The sequence below is a fragment of the Eurypyga helias genome, unplaced genomic scaffold (genome assembly GCF_000690775.1).
Source record: "Eurypyga helias isolate BGI_N326 unplaced genomic scaffold, ASM69077v1 scaffold23227, whole genome shotgun sequence".
Classification (NCBI taxonomy): Eukaryota; Metazoa; Chordata; class Aves; order Eurypygiformes; family Eurypygidae; genus Eurypyga; species Eurypyga helias.
This window is the reverse complement of record NW_010262638.1, coordinates 6,663-6,965: the sequence shown is the minus strand read 5'-3', so window position 1 is coordinate 6,965 and position 303 is coordinate 6,663. Positions and strand designations below refer to the sequence as shown.

Here is a 303-nt window from a genome sequence, read left to right as displayed (position 1 = left end):
CGCAGGCCGCGTCGATCCTCTTCCTCGTCCTCGTCCTCTGCCACGGCCGCCGAAGCCCCCTCGTCCCCGGCCCGCCATGCCGCGACCTTGCAGCGAGACAAGGCGATGGTTAACACACCAGACCCGGGGTTCGCTGCGGTCACCATTCCCCGGGGAAGAACCTGGACACGGCACATCCCCCCGCGGAGGCGCCGACGCAGCGCGAGTCCCGCAGTGGCTCCCCGTGGCCTGACCCCGCAGCAGGCCGGGCTGTAGCTCCCCAGGCTGCTTGTGGCAGGCCCCCCGCGCAACCCCAAGGACTTT

General features: G+C 71.3%; 1 protein-coding gene across 4 annotated transcripts in view; it reads right to left on the bottom strand.

The window, feature by feature from the left end:
- CHTOP (chromatin target of PRMT1) overlaps positions 1–303 on the bottom strand; it is a 6,234-nt gene that overhangs the window by 108 nt on the left and 5,823 nt on the right. For all 4 annotated transcript variants that reach the window (XM_010155803.1, XM_010155804.1, XM_010155806.1 and 1 more), the window contains exon 6: positions 1–86. This exon is cut by the window's left edge and continues 108 nt beyond it. In XM_010155803.1, coding sequence (XP_010154105.1) covers positions 1–86 — 86 coding nt within the window. The remainder of the gene's footprint in view (positions 87–303) is intronic.